Source organism: Castor canadensis, chromosome 5 (genome assembly GCF_047511655.1).
Source record: "Castor canadensis chromosome 5, mCasCan1.hap1v2, whole genome shotgun sequence".
NCBI lineage: Eukaryota > Metazoa > Chordata > Mammalia > Rodentia > Castoridae > Castor > Castor canadensis.
Genome location: NC_133390.1, coordinates 166,912,406 through 166,934,111, shown reverse-complemented (window position 1 = coordinate 166,934,111; position 21,706 = coordinate 166,912,406). Strand labels below are relative to the sequence as shown.

Below are 21,706 nucleotides of genomic sequence, written 5' to 3'. Positions count from 1 at the left end.
AGGAGACTAACAAAACCACACCTGTGACTGGGAATGTTTAACAATGCATACCTTTGTCCCCTGCCCCCTGTTCTTTTGTCTACTTAAACCTATAGCTCATCATGTCTGAAGATGCACTGAGTGCTTACTCTGCCTCTTCCCACCACATGTCCCCAGCCATGTAATAAATCTCCTTTCTCTGCATTCACCATGCCTCTTTTATTTGGCGTTTACAGGCGGGTAGCTAAACTGGAATATGGAATCTCAGGAGTTTGGGCCTTCAGTCCAAAATTAGTTTCATAGTCAACCAAGGTAAAACAGGCTGCTGCATCTTTAATAAGAGACGCAGCTTCTTCAGTATCACTGGGTTGACACTGTGTCTCTCGGTGGACCCAGTGCGACCCCACTCCCCAACCCCACTTTACTCGTAAGTTCTAAGCCAATTCACGCGAGGTTAAGGAGCCAAGTCCTCGCAGCCCCTCCATTACCGGCACACTCAGCCCCGCCTTCCCCTCTTGGGTAGCCCCGCCTTCCGTCTCAACCAATGACTATGCGTGGGCAGCTGCGACGGAGGGTGGTGGGCGGGGTCACGCAGTGACGCGATCTACGCATCCTGCGAAGGGTGGGCCGTACTTCCGGCCTGGGAAACCGTGGGGTTTCTGGGGCGACGCCTTGGCGAGCAGTCACTGCCAGCGCAAGAAGCCTCCTGGCCGGCTGCTTCCATCACCGGCGTCACCATGGGGGCTGTATTGGGCGTCTTCTCTCTTGCCAGCTGGGTGAGTTCGGAGTCTTGCGTCCTCTCCAAACCTTCGATTTGGGGCAGGGCATTAGGGAGCTCCAAGAACCGACCCGACCCGAACGGGCCTCGATCCCAGAGGCCGCTGGGAGAAGTGGGTAGGCCGGGGCCGCGAGGTTTTTTTTGTTTTTTTGTGGGGGGGGTCGGGGGGAGACGGTCCAGGCCCCAGTCTGCGACATCCTCAGGTCAGGACGTGGCGTCTCGACGCGCCTTCGGCGTTAGTGGAGGAATGTGCGAGGTCAAACCGCCATTGTTTACCATTGCGGTTGCCCCGCCCCCGCAAACCTTCCGGACTCTGGGTAGCTTTGGAGCTGGAGGAGGATCAAGGAATGAGAGCTCCCTAGGCGGGGGCTCTTTGGTTCGTTTTGAAGCCGTTCTGAAGGTGGCGTCATTTAGTTTTGGGAGGCTTGAATAATCTTGTTCCGTAGCTTGGGAGTATGTGGCAGAACTAGGATTTTTTGACTTGAGTTCTGCTGCAGCTCTGATGGAAGGAACAGTCTGTAGCTTATTATTCAACATTTTGTGACCTCTCCATGTCACTTATCTGTGAGGATAAACACCTTATTGTTTCCCGGGAGAGCTGTTGTGAAGATAAGTAAATAAATGAAAGGAATCACTTCGTACAAAGAAAACTCTGGGGTCTGGAGAAGAATACGTTGAATTTTCTCACAAACTTGTTTCAAGAGAATCGAGGTTCTTTGAAATCATTTATTATTTCCTAATTTCCCAGCGGGGTGTAATTGATCAAGGATTAAATCTCGGCACATTTCACTACTATTTCTTAGGGACAGAATATTTTGGCTTTGGTTTAGAATTTAAGATTTGAATTGATGCTACCCAGGCATCTGTATCTACAAATCATTTTTGCATTTTGTTAATCCTTTTATTCAGGAGGAACAGCAAGGAGTTTAGTATACCAGAGAGTGGAGTGAGTGAGAATAGTAGTAGAGAAAGCGCTTGCCTGTGGTGCTAGAGGTCCTGGGTTTCATCTCTAATCTCCAGCACTGCTACATGCACGCACACACACACAAAGGTAACAAGAAGCCAAATTGTGCAGATATCCATTATATGATCTTATAAGATGTCTGTCTGTCTGTCCGTATCGTGTGCCATACCTGGAGATACTGTAATACCAGGTCAGTGCATGGTGTAGATGGAGCCAGCTCCTAGTCTTACCTCCTACTCCAAAAATGCATGCAATATATCGTCCTCAGATAGAGAACATGTCACATACTACACTGGCAAGAGCAGATACGGTACTTGATCCGATCCAAAAGGCTGAGAAGCAATGGACATGTTTTCAGTTTTATCTTTTTGGTGTGTTGCGAATTAAACCAAGGTCGCTTATGCTGGCACTGAGCTATACCCCAGCCTGGTCTAATGGGTTGTTAAAGACTTTTGTGGGGGTTTTTTGTTGTTGTTTTGTTTTGAAACAGTGACCCATCTAGTTGTGTAGCCCAGGCTGGTCATGAAGTTGAGATGCTCCTGCTTCAGCCTCTTAAGTGCTGGGATTACACATGTGCACCACCATGTCTGGGTTGTTTTAAATTTTTTTTCTAAAAGAGTTTATGTGTGCAAGACATACACACACAGAAGTGCTTGGTGACAAATAACTCAAAGGGGTAATTAGAATTTGTGGCTTATATCCCTGACTTAGTAGCGGAAAGGGGGGAGCAGACAGAAGCTTCTGTTGTAAGGACAAACAAGGTTTTAGGAGAATAAATGGAAGATAAGATTTGTGATAGTGCTTGCCCAGACATGAGAGTTCTTCATGGGAAGTTTTGTTTTGTATTGTTTTGTGTTTTGGAGTTTGAACTCAGGGCCTCGCACTTGCTAGGCAGGTGTTCTACCACTTGATCCATACTCAGCCTTCACGAGGAGTTTTAAGCTCCCCTGGAAAGGGAATTTATGGCAGCCCATGTCTCAGAAGTGACTGCTGTTAGGTGAGGGAAACTTCTGAGAAGGCTTTTTCATTTTGCAGTGTTGGGAATCTAACCTAGGCTCTTAGACAGGGCATGGTATATGCTAGGCAGGTGCTCTTCTACTGAGCTACACCGCTAGACCAAAAACTCATCCCCAGCATCTCTTGAATTTCAAATGTTCAGCTTAAAATAGTCTTCCATTTTAGGGGTTGCAAATGATTCACTACAGCAGTGAGACAGGAGCTTTTGCATTTAATCCAGATGAGAGTCATAGTAGTGGCTTGGACCAAAGTCAGAGTTAAAGGTGCCATGAAAGGGATCAGATCCTGGACATATTTTGAGGATCAAATTGATGTGCTAACAGATTTGATGAGGAGTTTGGAAAAAGGGAAGGCATCCAGGATGATGCCAGGTTTTTGGCTTAAGCTGTCCTTTAGTGAAATAGGGAAATGACATAATACATAATAGGGCAGGTTTGTTGTGCAGATATTCACTGATTTCTTACTACAAGAAAGTAGAAAAGATACTACACTAAAGGTCTTTCCTTCACCCCCTCCCCAAGGTATTTACACTCTCATGACAGTTGTAGATTAGTAAGGAGGTGTCTTAGTTTGCTAGGACTCTAACAACAATACCACAGATTGGGTGGCAAACAGCAGCTATTTATTTATGTTTGTGGGACTGGTTTTTGAACTCAGGGCTGCTGTTTGCAAAGCAGGTGCTCTACCACTTGAGCCACACCTCTAGTCTGTTTTGCTCTGGTTATTTTGGAGGTAGGGGTCTCACATGCTCTTTGTCCAGGCTGGCCTCGAATTGCAGTCCTCCTGAGCTCAGCCTCCCAAGAAGCTAGGGTTACAGGCATTAGCCACCAGCACCTGGCTAACTACAGCAATTTATTGTCTCAGTTATGGAGACTGTAAGTCTGAGATTAAGGTGGCACTAAACTCCTTCTGAGGTTAGTGAGGGAAGAATCTTTCCTATCTTCTGGTGGGTTTGCTGGTAGTCTTTAACATTCTGTGGTTTGTAGATCTGTCTTCATATGGCTGTCCCTGTATTGTAAAACAGTGTCCAAATTTCTCCTTTTTATGACACTAGTCACATTGAATCTCCTGCCCACACTGCTTTACTATAATCTCATCTAACTATACCTGTAGTGACCCTATTTCCAAATAAGGTCACAATCTGAGGTACTGGGGATTAGGAATCCAACATACAAATTTTGGGGGAAACACAGTTCAGTTCATAGCAAATAGTAGGCAATTGCTACTAAATTGTTTGAATTGTTCAGGCAAAAATTTGCTAAAATGAGACAAGTCTGTGAGAATGAAGAAAAAATAAAACTGATTTTGGCTTCAAGACATCCAAATTTCTATTACCATTTATAGACTTCTATTACCATTTATAGATTTTGAACTTTTAAACATAGACTGACTGGTCTGTTTCTTCTTCTTGTTACAATTACAAGTAATAACAACTAATGACATTGAGACCTTTCTAAGTCAAGCCTTATGCTGTGTGTTTTATATACCTGATACCGTGTCATTCTTCACATAATAACCTTGTTCAGGAAGGTGGTATTAGGTTCATTTTACAAATGATAAGGTTAGCAGCTTGCTCCAAACCATAAAAAGCTTGGTGAAGGTAAAAACCCTTGTGTGGACAAGGTACTTTCTGTGAAAAGTAAAGCTTATTATTGGGAGGGAGTTTTAAGACCACAGTTGTACATTATTTACATCTGCTGGTCTTGTACGTGAGGCTGGTCTTGAACTCATGATCCTTCTGCCTCCTCCTGGGTGCTGGGATTCCAGGTGTGTGCCACCAGGTCTGGGAAGCCCATGCCTGTAAACCATGTAATTCATTTAAAATGGTCATACCCTGGTTTGCTGCATCCTCTACTCTGCAACATCTTTGTAATGAAGAGATCTCAAATGACCCATGGTTTGGTTTGGTCCCCTCCCCTCTTTTCCTCCCCATACCAGTGGGTTGAAGTCAGGGCCTCCCGCTTGCCCAGGCAATGCTGTACCACTTGAGTACATCTCCAGCTGTTTTTGTTTTGATTAGTTTTGAGAGAGGGTTTTGCTTTATGCATGGGCCAGCCTGGACCCACGATCCTCCCAATCTCTGTCTCCCAAGTCTAGGATTACAAGTGTGAGTCACCACACTCAACTGACCCGTGATGTTCTTATGACAGGTTCCATGCCTTTGTAGTGGTGCATCCTGCTTGCTGTGCAGTTGCTGTCCCAACAGTAAGAATTCCGTTGTGACTCGATTGATCTATGCTTTTATTCTCCTCCTGGGCACTGTTGTATCCGTTATCATGCGGACAGAAAGGATAGAGAATGAACTGAAGAAGGTAAGCAGAGTGTCAGCACTCTTAATGTACTGGCAATTTTTACTACTTGTATCTTTTGTGATATTTTGGTTCTAATCATTCTTACTATTACCATCAATCAAAATCATTGCAATTTTGGGTTTATTATTACTATTACCATCCTTATTATTTTAGGTTTTTGAGACAGGGTTTGCTGTGTAGCCCACAATAGCCTCAAACTCATGATCCTCTTGCCTTCACCTCCAAGTGCTGGGATTACAGTTGTGCACCATCATGCCTGCCTTAAATTATTTTGGGGTGTGGCTAAGATAGAATATGAGATATTATTCCATTTCCATAAAGGTAGTCAGGCTATAGCCTAACAACCCATAGAAAACAACTTAAAAGTGACCCCACTACATTTCCTTGCCTTGTAAGTTTAAGCTTTAAGCTAGACTAGCTCCTTGCCTTCGCAAGGAGTCTGTTATAGTTGGAAAATCAGATGAGAAAGTCACTAGATTAGAAAAGCGCACTGTCTTGCAAAGGGGGAGGGGCACCACTGAGGATTGAACCCAGGACCTCTCCCATAATATGCAGGTACTCTGCCATTGAGCTATACTCCTAACTCTTTTTATTGCCTCGAGACAAGGTTTTTCTGAGTTTCCATGACTAGCCTCGAACTTACTATGTAGTCCGAAGTGGAATTTGCAGTCCTCCTGCCTCAGTTTCCCAGGTACTGGGATTATAGGTATAACCCTAAAGCTCATTTTTATTTCTTGAATCCAAGTTACTTACACTGTTTGGGAACATGATTACTAGTTAATTGGAAGTCAGAGAGACTTGTGGTTGCTGAAGTGGTCAGTTTGGGGCTGGTGGAGTGGCTCAAATGATAAAGCACTTAAATAGCAAGTATGAGGCCCTGAGTTCAAACCCCAGTACCACCAAAAAAAAAAGAAATAAAAAAAGTAAAGTGGTCAGTTTTATAAATCTAGGCTTTCCTACAGTGGGATAAAATAATATGAGTATTCCCATAGCATTGAAATTGCTTTTTTCTCTGCAGATTCCTGGATTCTGTGAAGGGGAATTTCAAGTCAAGGTAGCAGATATAAAGGCGGGTAAAGACTGCGATGTGCTGGTTGGTTATAAAGCTGTCTATCGGATCAGCTTTGCCTTGGCTATCTTTTTCTTTGTCTTCTCTTTGCTCATGTTAAAAATCAAAACAAGTAAAGATCCCAGAGCAGCAATACACAATGGGTACGTAAGACTGATTATTAACTTGTGATGTTATGGTGTGGTTTCCTTCAGCAGTTAATGGAATGGAAGGAATGGAAGCGATGGAGGATGTAAATCAGTGGCCCAGCTGTAGTTCTGGCTATTAGAAGAACTAATAGAAGTAAAATTGTTTCATTATAATTTGGAGCCCTGTAAATGTGTGGAGGGAATGGGAATTGTCTTGGTTTTTTTTTTTAAATGCTTTTCCTTCAAGTGCCTGCGTTATTATTGTGCACCTAATATATTGAAACAACACACAAAAAAGATAAACACACACACACTGCTCATTTGCATGTTCAGTTGCTTCCTACTCCGGACCACTTGTGACCCCTTTACAAATATTTCTCATTTAAAAACTAAAGGAAGTTTTGTAACCTTTGTATGTATTATCACCCCCTGGTTATATAGATGCAGTAATTGCATTTGAGAAAGTTATATATGTTGCCTGAGGTCTTTCAGCGAGGGAGGGTTGGAGCTAGAATTGAAGCTTAGGGTCCTGTCCATTTCTAAAGCCTGATAGTTTGCGTCTGTCACGCAGGATAGTTGCAAAAGACTATGGACTCAGAGTCATTTTTGGTCCTGGCTTTGCCAGTAATGAACTGTGTTATTATGGGCAAGGTATTTCTGTCCTGGGTTATAAATGGAGGATTTGGTGATAATTTTTCTCAAAAGTATGATAGTTAGTAGTTCTTTGTATAGTTAACACTATTAAATTCCTCATAATTCTAGAAAAGTCTTTACCTTTAAGTCCTAAAAGTAGGGAGAGTCTTAAATGTATACGTTTCTCTCATGAATGTGAATGACTTATTTTCTATGCTAATGTACTTTGTGTGAAATATTGAATGAAGTAGCCTTATGCCAGATGAAGAAACGAGCCTAGACAGTCATGTCGGAAAGACTGTTAAGACTATTTTTACATTCACAAGTTCATTTTTCTCATTATAAGGATGAAAGTCTGTACTTCATAAGTGCATTTTTATATTTTCATAGGTTTTGGTTCTTCAAAATTGCTGCCATTGTTGGCATAATGGTTGGATCTTTCTACATCCCAGGGGGCCCCTTCACCTCAGGTATGGCTCACTTCTGTGGGGTTAGTACATACAAGCTCTACAGGTGACTGACTGGCTTCGGAACATTTCCATCAGTGGCTTTTGTGGAATTGGCCATTAAATGAGATACAGTGTCCATTTATGACTTACTGTTAATATTATGATTGTGATTTAAAGCCATAAGGCATTCGGCTCATTTCTCATCTTGTTATCAGAAAACCAGTCCCTTGGCCCCAGTGCCATTAACCATTTACAAATAATGAGAGCAGAGTTTTGAGAAGGAAATAAGGTTTGTTATTTATCAAAGAGGACAGGGAGAGTGAACCTCTTTAAAGCTCTGTCATCCCACTTGTGAAAGATTAATGTCGCCTTTTAAAGGGGAGTTCAGGGGCTCAGTTTGACTGCATGACCAGATGCATGTTCACCATGACTACTGGCCTTGATTCTGCAGGTGTCCAGCACCACTTTTCTGAAGCTGTATGTCTTGGCTGGCAGGTTTACTGCTCTTGTGGTCAGAAAGAGATGAGAGGTAGAGAGCCGCCTAGACTAATTAGAGAACAAAGGGAGTTAATCTTGGATTCTGTAGCATTTAGGCAAAGAGGGAAAGAATGTCGGTTTAAATCAACAAGCAGAGTAAACCGGCCAGCAGGCAAGCTGGCTGTACAAAAAGTTTTTCCCTTTTGCAGTTCCTGTTAAAAACTTTTGTGAATCTTTTTTTTTTCCCAGGGTACTGGGAATTGAACTCAGGGCCTAATTTTGCTAAGCAGGCTCTCTACTGTTTGAGCCACTCCACTAGCCATTTCTTAATCTTCTGCTAGTGTTTTTAATAGTTTATTTTCTTACTTGGCAAAACTAAGCTAATCAGAAAGTTTGACAACACGAGGTCTTACAAGTTTTATGATCCTGTTTAACTTGCTTTCTTAACATGACATCAGGTGGCACTGAGAAATTCCCCGGTTATCTCTGTTCCCCACCCCCAAGTAAGGAAAAAGTTTATGAACCATTTGGAATGTTGCTTCCTGGCTCCCTTAGAAAGGTCTGAAACCTGAAAGGACACTTCTCAGAGAATGCCTTGATTTTAGACTTGTAGTAGTCTGTTGTACTACTGGAGACAGAATGTCTTTACTGGCTCTCACTTGAAATCTGTTCAGATTGTTGAGCTGTAATCTGAAATGTTGCTCCTGTGGTAAAGAATAACTGCTCTCTTGGTTTGCAGTCTGGTTTGGTGTTGGCATGACAGGGGCCGCTTTGTTCATCCTCATTCAGCTGGTGCTGTTAGTAGACTTTGCTCATTCTTGGAATGAATTATGGGTAAATCACATGGAAGAAGGAAACCCAAGGGTCTGGTATGCTGGTAAGTATCTAAACTCACTTCTGAGAGCCATATATTAAGTAGGGTGTACAGTGAAATCACCAGTGATTTAACTATATAAATTCCCAATAGAGAGCTGCTTTTAAAAACAAACAAACAAAAAAAAGCCCTGTAAGTCTGGAGTGGGAACCATTGGCTCACAGCTATATTCCTAGCTTCCTGGGAAGCTGAGATCTGGAGGATCATGGTTTGAGGCCAGCCCAGGCAAATAGTTGCCCCATCTCAAAAAAAAAAAAAAAAAAAAAAAAAATTCCCAGTTGAGTAAGTTAATGAATTCTATGCATTATTGGAAGAGAGTAGCAGATATTTTAAGTCACTGGATTCTCCCAATTTATTTTGAGATTTGAAATGTAAGTACCCATGTTTAGATGAGGGAAAGTAGTTACACGTGGCAGCATAATTCTGGTTTTGATAACCTTGTTTCCATGGACAGGGAACTCAGGTAGGTTTTACATGTGGGACAGCTACCCACAAATTTCAGGCAGATGAGGATGCAGTCTTTATTGCTTTAATGAGAGTGTGACTCCACACCTTTTGTAAAACCTTTCTAGAGGGAAAAGGATGCTTCAAATTTCTAGGTTGAGATAGGACTTACATCTTTCAATGATGGGGAGGGACTGTGGAGCCCTCTACTCATTAGGGACAACAGCCCAACCAGGTACAAAGTAACAGTTGAGAGCCAGGCATGTGATAGCACATGCCAGCACTCAGGAGGCTAAGGAAGGAGAATTTGGAGTATGAGGCCAGCCTGGACTCTACACTGTGAGTTCCAGGCCAGCCTGGTGAAAGAATGGATGAATGAATGAGTAAGATTCTTTTTTTTGCTTTAGTGTGGCTTGAACTCAGGGCCTACACCTTGAGCCACTCCACCAGCCCTTTTGTGTTAGGTACTTTCGAGATCGGGTCTTGCAAATTTATTTGCCACCGCTGGCTTTGAACCGAAATCCTCCTGCTCTCTGTCTCTTGAGTAGCTAGGATTACAGGCGTGAGCCACTGGTGCCTGGCAACCTTGAGATTCTTCATCCCTGGCCCCTCCCCCATTATAAGTAATAGATGCTCTCTGTCAAGAACTTGGAAAACAGAAAATCACAAAAGAAAACAGGGCCTGGCCTGTGCAAGGCCCTGGGTTCAATCCCCAGCACCAAAAAAGAAAGCATTCCCCCATAGTCCCATCTATCTAATAATTACTACTCATTGTTAACATACTAGTCTGTTTTCTTCCATTTTTTCAATGTATTTATGTGTCTTTCGTGTATTAAAAAAGGCAAGGCCAAATCATATTTTAAAAATAGGTGTAATATGCTTCCTTTTTAATGTATTACACACTTTGAGCTGGGAATCCCTAAACTCCCCTTTTACTTTTTTTCAGACTAAAAAAAATTTTGTTTTTACCTGTTTATTACTGTGTTTTCTCTAGTTTCTTTTATTTTAAGTTTAAAAAATACATTTTGGTCTAGTTTTGGTGGTACATACCTAGCACTTGGAGACTAGGCAGGAGGATCACAAGTTTGGGTCAGCCTGGTCTACATAGCAAGATTGTCTTCAGGAAAAAAAATAAACCAGACCAGTTTGGGTTACACCACTCTAGAAGAATTTAATATTTAATGAGTTGTGTAAGAGAAATCTTGAATATGCAGATGGAAAAACATTAAGAACTGTACTAGTAGCTTGCAGTAGAAAATTTGATTAAAGTTTTTGGCAATGCTGGGGGTTCAGCCCAGTGCCTTGTACATGCTAGGCAGATGTTCTGTCACGTTTAATTTTAAACACGGAAATCCATTGAGATAGGTAGAACATTTTCTTAAGTAAGTCTGTACCTTGAAAAACAAGTTTTACTTAGTATATTATATGCTGGTTCATGTTTTTTTAAATTCAGAGTTACAGAGCCAATTGTTGATTATCCATGTGAATTTTGTCATTTGGTTTTGTTTTGTTTTTTGAGACAGGTTTTTCTCTTTGTAAGCCCAGGCTGGCCTTAAACCCATGATTCTCCTGTCCTTAGCCTCCCATGTGTTGGGATAACAGTTGTGTGTCACCAAGCCCAGCTATCCATGTAAATGGAAAGAGACATTTCTGAAGATACTACAAAATAGCAGACGAGCCACTTTCCCAGCCCAGTGAGGTAGTCTCTCTTTTTTTGTGTTGAGAAGCAGGTTTAGGTAGGTAGGCAGCAGCTGCAGAAGTAGTGTCTCAAAAAGATGCCTTTTTATGCTTTTTTTTGTGTGTGTGTCTGATACAGTCTACATATTCCAGGCTGGCCTGCAGCTCACGGTCCTTTTGCCTCAGCCTCCTGAGTGCTGAGATTACAGGTGTTCACCACCATGCCTAGGTCTGAACCTGTGTTATTTTGAGGACTCAGGAATTATTGAGGTTGCAAGTAGTTAACATTTTAGTTGAGCTAGAATGAACAAATATATGGTCATCCAATCCATAAAACCAAGACAGGTAATCCAGGTTGTAAATTCAGTTGCTTGGTGGACTTTGGAATTTGGCTTCTGAAATTTTGCTGTAAATTACTGGCCAGCATAAGAATGAGTTAAGTTAATGCCTTTTTGCTTTTATATAGTGTTAGGTCTTCATTATAGAAGTTCGTTAGAATTGTGGGGATTCATCTTGGTTTCTCTTTTTTTTTTCAGCTTTACTCTCTGTTACAAGCTTCTTTTATGCCGTCGCAATCATTGCCGTGGGACTGCTGTACAAATTCTACACCAAACCAGATAGCTGCACAGAAAACAAGTTCTTCATCAGTATTAACTTGATTCTTTGCCTTGTGGTTTCTATCATATCTATCCACCCAAAAATTCAGGTATGGTTGTTTCCTGCTTCTTTGTCCCATGAAAGATTTCTTTTTTTTTTTTTTTTTATGCTAAACTTAAAAACATGGGTAACCTTTTATTGAATTTAAGTTTCCCCACTTAAATAATTTTCCATATTATAGTAATGTTTTCATAATTATAACTTAGTAATCATATACTTTGCTATTGAGTACCTGTATCATAATTAAATTGTTTTCCTTGTCATTAAAAAAGCTAGGTAGGGCTGGAGATGTGGCTTAAGAGGTAGAGCACCTGCCTAGCAAGCATTAAGCTCTGAGTTCAAACCCCGGTACCACAAAACCAAAACTAAAACCCTAGGTAACTGGAGAATTTAGAGTTCTTGTAAAAGCATTTCAAGAATGGTTTTTATGAAGTCATTAGCCATGGTATTTTAAGGGTTAAACTAGAAAGAACAATTGATTTTAATTTTTTTTCTCAGTACTGGGGTTTGAATTTGGGGCCTTGCACTTGCTAGGCAGGTGCTCTACCACTTGAGCCCTGTCCCCATCATCCCTTTTTACTTTAGCTATTTTTTAGGTAGGGTCTCATTGTTTTGGCTGGGCCAGCCTGGACCTCAGTCCTCCTACCCACAGCCTCTCGTATAGCTGGGATCATAGGTATGGTCCACCACATTCATCTTATTGAGTGAGAGGGCTCTCTTAAACTTTTGCCCAGGCCGGCATTGAACCGCAATCCTCCCAATCCCTCTGGGGATTACAGGCATGAGCTGCCATACCTGGCCCTGATTTTAATATTTAAAAACAAAACTGCTCTCAAGTTTCCTCTTTAAAATACTATTCAGGACGAGGAGTGTAGCTTAGTGGTATTATGCATGTCTAACATGCACAAATCCCTGAATTCAATCCCCAGGAACCCCACCCACCCTCAGAAAATACAATGTGTTAAAATTCCATGAAGTTTTAGATACTGGAAAGAACATGTAGACCTCACCTTTCCTTTTCAAAGTGAACAAAGTAGCCTAAGAGTGAGAAAACACCAGGCACCGGAGTCTCATGCCTGTAATCCTAGCTACACAGAAGGCAGAGATCAGGAGGATCACAATTCGAAGTCAGCCCGAGGCAAATAGTTTGCAGTTCTCTGCCTCGGGAAACCCAGTATGCTCAAGTGATAGAGCACCTGCCTAGCAAGCGTGAGGTCCTGAGTTTAAGCCCCAGCACTGCCCCCCAAAAAAGGATTAAGAAAACTAGCCAGGTGTGACAAGCATGCCTATCGTCCCAAGTACTTACAAGTCTGAGGCATGAGAGTCCCTTGAGTCCTGGAGTTTGAAGCAGCCTGGGCGACATAATGAGACCCCGTCTCAGAAAACTGAAGTCTCAAACGAGTGGTGGGTCACCTGGCTACTCAGCGGAAGAGCTGAGTGTAGACTTTTGCTGTACACCATGGGACTAGAAAACCAAAGCCTTTGTGCTGCAGAATTTCGGGATTATGAAATGCCTTGAGAGCCAGTAGTAAGTGCTTTGTCTTTGTTAATTCTTTTGTAAGTTAACTCATACTGAAGGGTTACTTGTAATCTTTCAACTGGCAAGCAGAATCAGAAGGTTCTCAGTTAATGATTCGGTGAATCCCAGGAAAATACATAGGTTTTTATAAAGTCAGCTCTTGCAATCCATCTGGCATTGTTTTCCTTTTGATTCCATAGGAACACCAGCCTCGGTCTGGCCTCCTGCAATCCTCTGTCATCACTCTCTACACCATCTACCTCACGTGGTCAGCCATGACCAACGAACCTGGTAAGGCACTCTCAATAACTCATTTGATGAAAGTAGGAAAACACTCCTTTGGTAGGTGCAAAAACTAGAGCTAGAGCAAATGTCAGAGGAACAAACAGAAGATTACATGTAAATGTACAGCATTCACTGTAGGTTTGCAGAAACTTACCTTTTATGTTTTAGTCCCCATATGCATTCATAGCTGGCAGCCTGAAGGTCTGCAGTCCCTTAGATAATCTAGGCTTTATTTAATCTGAACTCAATCACACTAGTTAAGGGTTCTGGACTTAGGGCAACCTTGTTTTGGCCTTTTTTTTTTTTAAGTCATTTAATTGAATTTTACCCTGTAAAATTCTCTTGCAGAGCAGGGAATCTTCTTTTACAGCTATTACAGGATTATTTCTAAATACGATATCCTGTAAACTCAAAAAGGTCAAACAGTTATTGCAGGACTCCCTCCCCAGTGATAATTTTTATTATATTAAATAACTAAGTTAAAAACAAAACTAGGAATGACTTCTGTACAAAGCATTGGCACAGTAGAACTAAAAAAGATCTGTCAGTTAAACTACAAAACCAGAGTAATCAGGATTGACATGTATGAAATTTGACAGATACTGTTGCTCTCTTTTGCTTAAAGCAAATTGCAGGCTGCAACACACACATTACTGACTGATGAGTTTTCCATCTCTTAAGTATGACATTTTCCTATTTCCCATCACCACTGAATGGTGTGTAGGCAACCCCTCAGATTCTTTCTTGGAGTAAGATAAGGTGTAACTAAGGACAATAAAAAGCTTCTCATTTTCAGATCGTTCCTGCAACCCCAACTTGATGGGCATCATTACACACATAACTGCACCAACCCTGATTCCAGCAAATTCAACTGCTGTAGTCCCCACCTCTGCTCCACCATCAGTGAATGGGCACTTTATGGATGCAGAGAGTTTTTTGGGACTTTTGGTCTTTTTTATCTGCCTTATGTATTCTAGGTAAGTTTAAAGGTGTTTTGTACTATTCTTGTGAAAGTTGGTAATAACAGTGAAGAAATTATTTTGCTTTCAAAACCAGGATGAGGAATTAAAACAATTATGCTTTTTTTTTGGCTTGAACTCCATGCCTCACCTTTGCTAGGCAGGCACTCTACCACTTGAGCCACTCTGCCAGCCCTTTCATCTGAGCTGTTTTTAATGAAAAGTCCTTTACTTAATAACCTCAGCTACCCAGATGTGTATATCTTTTAAATTAACAAAATCCTCCCATCAAATGATTCCTTCCCGTTTTTCTTACAGTGATACCTTCTCCTTTACATAGGAGATGAAATCTTCCCTTGACCTTAGAGGAGCTAGAATGGTGGGTTTCAAAATTGGGTTGGTTATCTTGTTAGAAAAAAAAATGTTAGGATTGGTGGTGTAAGTCAGTAGTAGACCGCTTGTCTGTCTGCCTTACCGTGTTCCTGGTTTTAAGGGGAAAGCGTTTTTTAGTCTTGGAATGTTAAATACAATGTTAGCTGTGATTTTTTTTTTCATTAATCTATTTTATCAGTTGGAAAAATTCTGTATTCTTTAAGTGTTTTATTTTTTTGTGGTTCTGGAGTTGAGTATGTATCTGAAAAAGGTATTACATTTTGTCAGATGCTTTTTCTCTATTAAAACGATTGTAGTTTTTGTCCTTTATTCCTGTGCATTTGTGTATTCAGCATGCTTGTAGTGAGCATCTGCAGTGCTAGAGATGAGAGATGCCTATGGCTATTTTTAAGAAGTTCTTTGAAAAGCAGTAAGGTGGGAGTGGTAAGTGCTGGGCAGAAGGACACCTAGGGAGATGTGGAAGTGGGAGAGGCTTCTAACCCAGCCTAGGGATGGGTGGTGTCAGGCAGGCTTTCTGGAGGCCATGGCACTGAGTCAGAGAAGTGAGGGATGAGTCAGCTGGGAAAGAGGTTAGGTGGGTGGTACATTCCAAGCGTAGAAGAAGCACTTGTGAAGTAATGTAAGCAGACAGTGTGGGCATAGTGTGCTTTGGGAATCAAGCTGAGGAGTAACTGGTGTGAGCATTGTCTGCCCTGTAATAACAGGCCGCAGGTCAGAACTTCAAACAGGGCCTTCAGTGTCCAAAGTGGGAGCAGCTCAGAAATAACCTTCACGTATGCAGGCCAAAGGCAGCAGTTTGTCTAAAATGGCCCTTCTAATTTGTTTCTTTGGGATCACGTTGCAGCTTCCGCAACTCCAGCAACAGCCAAGTGAACAAGCTGACCCTCTCAGGGAGCGACAGTGTGATCCTGGGTGATACTGCCAATGGAGCCAGTGATGAAGAAGATGGACAGCCTCGGCGGGTGGTGGACAATGAAAAAGAGGGAGTGCAGTACAGCTACTCCTTTTTCCACCTAATGCTCTGCTTTGCTTCCTTGTACATCATGATGACCATGACCAACTGGTACAGGTGGGAAGACCACTTAGCTCCGTGGACCGACTGTCTGTAAAGGCTTTTCCATTGTTGAGCACAGAGCCCTTCTCTTACTCAAAATGAAGCTGAGTTCAGTGCTGTTTTTAAATCTTTTTTTTTTTTTTTTTTTTTTTTTTTGAGGTGGTTTCACTATGTGGTCCAGGCTTGCTTCAAATTCACAATCTTCCTTCCTCAGTATGGGATTACAGGTGTGGCCACCACACATCACTAGAAACACTGAACTTTTTCTTCTTCAGCATTTAAAACACAGTTGGAATTCTCTGTAGTGCAAATCATTGGGAGCACTTCTAGACTTGAATTATTTGAAAGTGAAAATCATGACATGGTTAGAAAAGCAATCTAACCCATCTTGGTTCACAGGTTGTTTTCTGAGCCTACAGAATCATGTCAAATTAATCTTCTGACAGTGATGATGTGCTACGGCAGGAAAGTTTCAAGGAGGCCATTTCAATCTAGACTTTTTTGTCACTATTGACATTATTCAAGTGTTACCAGTACTGTTTTTTTTTTCTCTTTTATTAACACATAATAGTTGTATAGGGGCATGTATTGTGGTATTTACATTTGCGTTTACAATGTATCTTAGTGTTACCCCCTCCATTGTTTTCCCTCCTCCCCCCTCCTTCCCTTAGAACAATTACAACAGGCTTAATTCTTCTACTTTCATACATGGATACAAAATACTTCCACCATATTCACCCTTTATGTCCTTCCCCATCCTACTCATACTCACCTCCGGAAAAGACCCACTTTCAATCTTGACTTTTGCCAATAATTAGAATAGCCAGATAATCCTGAAGAACTTGCCCAATGAATAGTCAGGGTCTTCATGCTGGTAAGAAGAAAAATGCCATTTGAGAGGCAGAGTTTTTTGCTCATTATAACTAAAAATACCAGCTTCCCAGGTCCCCATAAAGAACCCTGCTGGGGTTAGCCAAGTCTAACTGGGGGTTTCTTGGTCTTGGTTGGGTGCTATAGGATGTTAATGCCACGATTCTTTATCCAAATCTCTTGGTTTTTGTTTTTTTTTTTTTTTTAGCCCTGATGCCAACTTCCAGACCATGACCAGCAAGTGGCCAGCTGTGTGGGTCAAGATGGGTTCCAGTTGGGCATGCCTCCTGCTTTATGTCTGGACCCTTGTGGCTCCTCTCATCCTCACGGGTCGGGACTTCAGCTGAACTCCCAAGTATCAAGGACACTGCTGAAGATCAGAAAGGTTACTTTCGCTGAAAACCCATAACCCATTTAAGTTTGCTTCCACTAAACTATTAAGTGAACGCTTTGCAAATTTCACTGTATCCAGATTTATATCAAAAGGCAAGATTGAATAATGCTTGATGCAGAATCTGAACTTTTCATTTGTATGTATATTTTGTTTACTTGTAAGGATATAGCACAAGGGAACATTTTTGTGTTTAAAGTAAACTACAGCTGTGCTGTGAAGAGAGTTCTTTATAAAGATCTGTAGGTTCATACAGCTTTGGTTTAAAATATAATATAGAAGAATGTTGGATATCTGAGACTATCTTTAATATATTTCTATTGCAGTCTCTTTAAAAAGCAAAAAAAATAATGCATTAATACGTTTCCTCTGCAAAGGTCTTAAGTGTAATACAGGCACACTATGTAGTGTGCACTCTTTAGAGAGGTGTAGCGTCCTGTTTCTTGGGTGAGGATTATGTATGTGAGTCCTTCCCCAGAAAAGCTGCCAAATAAGGCTACTGCTACATCTATAGCTTGAGTTTCTTTATTTACTTTTTTAATACTACAGCATTGATGCTGCTTGATAACAAGTCTGTGGCTTTACCAGATAGGTTAATTTCAATAAGTGCTTTGTAGTTTTGATTAAAATGAGGACTCACTGGGATAAGCATTGTAGTGTCTATGTAATGATCTTGTTATGAGTATGTGAAAGTAAAATGCATGTAAATTTATTATATTTGCACTATAAAGGTATTTGATTAAAGTAGACCTTAAGCTTTTTTTTTTCTTGAGACAAGGTCTCTGTGTTAGCCCATGTTGACCTGGAACTTGAGATCCTCCTGCCTCAGCCTCCTGAGTGCTGGGATTATAGTTGTGAGCCACCACACCCAGCTTCTGAAAGCCCTTTCATTCTGTAGCTTTTTGAACTAGCAACCATTCATCGTTGTTTTGAAACAAGTCACACACATTTAGAACAGGACACTCTTGTTCATTCTAAAACTTACTGTTTGACTAGTCAGCCAAGACTTAAACTCATTCAGAAACTATCCTAAATGTCTTCTCTAGGTAAGACTTTGGGAGGTAAGAGACAGTGAAGGAGTGTCAAGAGCCATATTCCCCAGCTGGGGGTGTGGCTCAAGTGGTAGAGCTCTCGCCTAGCAAGCATGAGGCCCTGAGTTCAAACCACAGTACTGCCAAACAAAAACATGTTCCCAAAAGGCAGCATACAAGGAGATGGAATAAATCAGTCTTTTCAACAAAGATTTACTGGGTTTCTATTGTATACCATGCCCTGTAGGTTCTCAGTTGTGATTTTAAATACGACAGACATGTGCTCTTTCCTCTTGGACTTAAGAGTTTGGAGGGAGTGAAAAATGAACCGACAGGTGGTTATAGTTTGGTGAGTTAGTGCTGTGATTTTGGAATCACAGAGAACGATCTCTGGGGTACAGGGTGTCACTTCCTGGAGAAAGTGGACTTCTAGAGAAAGTGCTGTTGGGAGTCAGCTAGAGAGATACAAGATAGTTGGATGATATTGCTGAAGGGCAGACAGAACTATAGTTAAGGCAATGAGATGGGAAAGTGTTCAGTAAAACTGGAATGGTCCAAGTACTGATGGCTCATGCCTATAATCCTAGCTACTCAGGAGGCAGAGATCAGGAAGATGGCAGGTTAAGGCCAGCCAGTGCAAATAGTTCTTGAGACCCTATCTTGAAAAAACCCATCACAAAAAAGGGCTGGTGTAGTGGCTCATGTGGTAGAGTGCCTACCTAGCAAGTGTGAGGCCCTGAGTTCAAGCCCCAGTACCACCAAAAACAAATAGAAACAAAAAAACCAAAAACTAGAATGGAGGAAGTATAGGGGAACTAAGTTATGAAAGGCTTTATAAAACCCCCATGAGAGTTTGAACCTCATGTTGAGGCAGCAGAAAGCATATTCAGAGTGACATAAGAAAACTGTTAGCCATCACTTTGGCTGATGTAGAGGATGAACTTAGCAATCAGTATGAGATTTGAAACATAGAAGTAGAAGGGGGATGAGGAGGAACTGACAGCTGAGAGCTACTTGGTAATGGAGTGTTAACACTAACAGCAATGGGGAGAGAGGTAGATTTCTGCAGAGCTTGGTATGAATTGTAGAACCACTGTCCTTTATACCAGTGGTTCATGGTAAGTTCCTGTGTGGAAATGAAGTTGCAAAGGATGTGCAGAGCAGATGGGCGTGGCCCTTGATCTTGCCAAGGTAAAGCAACGGGGAGCCAGAGTAAGAGCTTTCAAGGTCCTGCACTTCAGAAATATCACAGTTCCCCATCCTTTGCCTTATGTAATTTAAAATCAAAGTAACACTAAACTGTAAAACACTGTAACAAAAGTCCAATAAAGTTTTAACTTTTTCCTCATCATGATAACTTTGATATTAATTTCAAGTAGCAGCCCTTTGGTTGGTCATACCTAGAGTTAAGTCTGCCTATTAATAGGAAACTCCGTTGCTCGTTCCAGACTCAGGCAGTTATATATGCAAGTGCTGAATTACGCACAAACATAAATGATGCCAGTATTTTGAGTAAGTTCGGGGATCATGCTTTAAAAGCAGGGCAGTATTTTGATTCATTTGATGTCAGTGTCATCTCATTCCCGATGTGTCACCTGGTGTTTCATCACTAGGAACAGGCCTGCCTTTCCCCTTGGTCTGCTGATTAAGGGCTCTGGCTTTGAGGTCAGAGACACAGTCTAGGAATTCATGAAGGCAACTGCAATGGCTGCCACTATGACCTAGTTATAGCTGGGATAAAGCTGATAGGCCTATGTTGGATTATTCTTTTTAAGTTGGTCTTTTTTTGTGTGTTTTCTTGGAAATGTTCTCACTTTTGTAGCCTAGGTTGGCCTCAAACTCTTGATTCTGCCTGTCTCCCAAGTGCTGGGATTACAGGCCTCCACCACCCACCCAGCTCTCTAGGTTGCTCTTGTACATGGTTAGGAAATAAAACTTTCCATAGCCAGAGTTAACTGCCAAAACAATGGCCATGGACCTGGTTTATCAATACAACTTTTGATGCTCTGGACCAAGCCATAACTCAGGTCTAATTTAAAGCAGGACAGCCTTTTTGTTACTACAAGTCTTTGCTTGACCGTGTTTCTTCTGTTACACATCAGGCTAAAGTGAATATTCAGATAATGTGTGATTTCTGTGGACTGGTAGCAGATTACCAGCTACTGTTCATCTCTACTCCTGTTCTGTTGACCTACCCATCCTGTTACCTATGCACCCAGATCATTTGCCTACTCAGTGGTGTCCTCATTACTGCTGGGTGACTCAAGCCACACAATGCCTGTGTCCTCAGGTGAAGAATAATAAATGACACATAAATAGCTACACGTGCCAAGCACTGACCTGACATTATCTCTATCCCTGTAGGATGATGATTATCCCCTCCCCCCTTTTAATGACTTTTTTCGGTGTTACCCAGGAAGAGGCAGAGCAGAGAAACAAACCCGGGACTTGATTTCCAAGTTCTTTTCTCAATTAGGCCTCATTGTCTCTGGGTTCCTCAGGATACAGGAGACGAGACAGACTGCAGACTGCTTGGAAACAATGTAGGGGAGTCAAGTGGCTCCTGAAACTACTTATCATTTAGTGATCACCTGAAGGCAGTCACTGGTAACGTATGAGGTCATTCTGTCTCTAGTGGCTGCCATGTAGCCAGGTTAAGAACACAAACATTCAGCTAGAAACATTTTCCCCAAGAAAGTATTCTAAAGGATCTTATTACTAGCTATATTTATTTTACTTTTTTTTTGGTGTCGGGGATCCAATCCAGGGCCTAGAGCATGCTATACACTCACTCTACTACTGAGCGACACCACCAGCCCTACTACCAGCTTTAAATGAAGTAACAAGAAACTTGCTATTGACTATGAGAATGCCCACCCACCCCTTCCTTTGAGGAGGAGGCCTGGAGAGAGTGCTGCCTCAGAACACTGGGAAGTGCCTCCTTTGATCCTCATGACCCTGCTATGATGTAAAGTACTGGAACTGTTAGCTCCTGTTTTCCAGAATGAGAAACAGGCTGAGCTTAAGTTTTGCAACTTCCTCAGGAAGGGTTGACCTGAAGAGCTGGCTGTGCTGACAGCCTGAGTACCCAACCTGTTGTGTCACCAGAAGCCAGTAGTAAGCCTACATCCTGTGTTAGGGTTTTTCAGCTGGCTCATTACCACCCTAGACCCACCATGGGGACCCAGCTGCCATCTACTCTGGGGCACTGCATGTTCCTTAAGAAATAGCTTTAGCACACAGGACATCAGAGTTTATGAAGCCATACCACCCTTGCTCCTGAAGGAGACTGGGCTTGCTTCTGGGATAAAGTGTTCAGTTACATCTTGGGTCTCAGAGATTATATTTCCAGAAAACAAGCCAGTTTCAGACACTTTCTTACACTAAAATATCCCTACCTTCTTTCCCTGTGTTCTGTCATGTTGATTGTAAGAATAAGATGTGTGCCACCTAACTCCAACCCTCAGGTCTTCTGGATACAGGGCTTGGTCAGTCAGCTACCTGGCTTTGAATCCCATCTCTGCTATGCTAGTTGTGTGTCCTTGGGCAAGCTCTTAACCTTTCTGCACTTCATTTTCTGTACAGGGGCAATATACTTCATTAAGGGTATCTGAAGATTAAAGGAAACTATGTGTTGTAGTGCATGTGTGTAGTGTGTGTATGTCTTAACACATGTGCCTGACCTATAGGAGCACTCAGGAATTGTTACTTACCATTGAAAGGATTCAGGCCTTGAGAACTGAAAA

The 21,706-nt window shown here is 41.8% G+C and overlaps 2 protein-coding genes and 1 non-coding gene across 4 annotated transcripts in view; 1 reads left to right on the top strand and 2 right to left on the bottom strand.

The window, feature by feature from the left end:
* Positions 1 to 597: 597 nt before the first annotated feature.
* Positions 598 to 17,678, top strand: Serinc3 (serine incorporator 3). The gene is made up of 10 exons (XM_020173142.2): positions 598 to 755; positions 4,889 to 5,050; positions 6,069 to 6,262; positions 7,271 to 7,350; positions 8,546 to 8,683; positions 11,338 to 11,507; positions 13,178 to 13,268; positions 14,059 to 14,239; positions 15,459 to 15,683; positions 16,747 to 17,678. The coding sequence occupies exons 1-10, from the start codon at positions 717 to 719 to the stop codon at positions 16,883 to 16,885; spliced, it is 1,419 nt and encodes a 472-aa protein (XP_020028731.1). The 5' UTR covers positions 598 to 716; the 3' UTR covers positions 16,886 to 17,678.
* LOC141423512 (U2 spliceosomal RNA) lies at positions 1,875 to 2,065 on the bottom strand. Its single transcript, XR_012448375.1, has one exon. It is a non-coding gene; the product is annotated as a U2 spliceosomal RNA (small nuclear RNA).
* Ttpal (alpha tocopherol transfer protein like) overlaps positions 12,448 to 21,706 on the bottom strand; it is a 45,855-nt gene continuing 36,596 nt past the window's right edge. Inside the window, exons 6-7 of one of the 2 annotated variants that reach the window (XR_012448271.1) lie at positions 16,441 to 16,539; positions 12,448 to 13,338 (exon numbers count right to left, since the gene is read on the bottom strand). The gene's annotated coding sequence lies outside the window, so the exon portion shown is untranslated. Of the gene's footprint in view, positions 13,339 to 15,456; positions 16,540 to 21,706 lie in introns of those variants that run through there. The other variant, XR_012448270.1, reaches the window with a different exon arrangement.

Coding starts and splice junctions, on each gene's coding strand:
- Serinc3 (XM_020173142.2), top strand. CDS start 717: ATGGGGGCTGTATTGGGCGTCTTCTCTCTTGCCAGCTGG. Junction 11,508..13,177: donor CTATCCACCCAAAAATTCAG/GTATGGTTGTTT, acceptor TTGATTCCATAG/GAACACCAGCCTCGGTCTGG. Junction 15,684..16,746: donor ACCATGACCAACTGGTACAG/GTGGGAAGACCA, acceptor TTTTTTTTTTAG/CCCTGATGCCAACTTCCAGA.